General features: G+C 49.3%; 1 protein-coding gene across 1 annotated transcript in view; it reads right to left on the bottom strand.

Moving 5' to 3' along the window:
- LOC119589371 (cholinesterase 2-like) overlaps positions 1–436 on the bottom strand; it is a gene marked incomplete at its 5' end in the record, with an annotated part of 36,916 nt that overhangs the window by 33,296 nt on the left and 3,184 nt on the right. Inside the window, one exon of the mRNA XM_037937987.1 lies at positions 22–215. Within this exon, the coding sequence (XP_037793915.1) occupies positions 22–215 (194 nt within the window). The remainder of the gene's footprint in view (positions 1–21; positions 216–436) is intronic.

Here is a 436-nt window from a genome sequence, read left to right on the forward strand (position 1 = left end):
TGAAAGTCCAAAAGAACCTACAAAATACTCAGCGATGGTGTGCACCAGCTTGCCCGCAGGAACGGCCTGAAGGCACTGCAGAAGGTGGTGGGCGCCCAGGTCCGAGGAGCAGCCCACCAGTCGCGCCGTGTAGTCAGCCACTTGTCTGTGTGCGCCTCCGAGAGCCCAAGGACACAGCGCCGTCCCCGACTGTAAGATCACGCGGGAAAAAAGTCCTGCGAAGGAGCGAGAGAAGGAAGAGGAGTGAAGGGAGAGTAGATATAAAGGAGGTGTTGAGGACAGATTGGAGGTAAATATTAAGGGAGAAAAAGGCTAAGTGAGGTTAAAGTTGGTGGAATAGTGTGGATGAAAATAGTGTTGTCGAATATTATTCTAAGAGAGATGTACGGAACGATGCAAATTTGTTTTTCTTTACGTGTTTACAATATCTTCACGT

Source organism: Penaeus monodon, chromosome 25, assembly GCF_015228065.2.
Source record: "Penaeus monodon isolate SGIC_2016 chromosome 25, NSTDA_Pmon_1, whole genome shotgun sequence".
NCBI classification, from domain to species: domain Eukaryota; kingdom Metazoa; phylum Arthropoda; class Malacostraca; order Decapoda; family Penaeidae; genus Penaeus; species Penaeus monodon.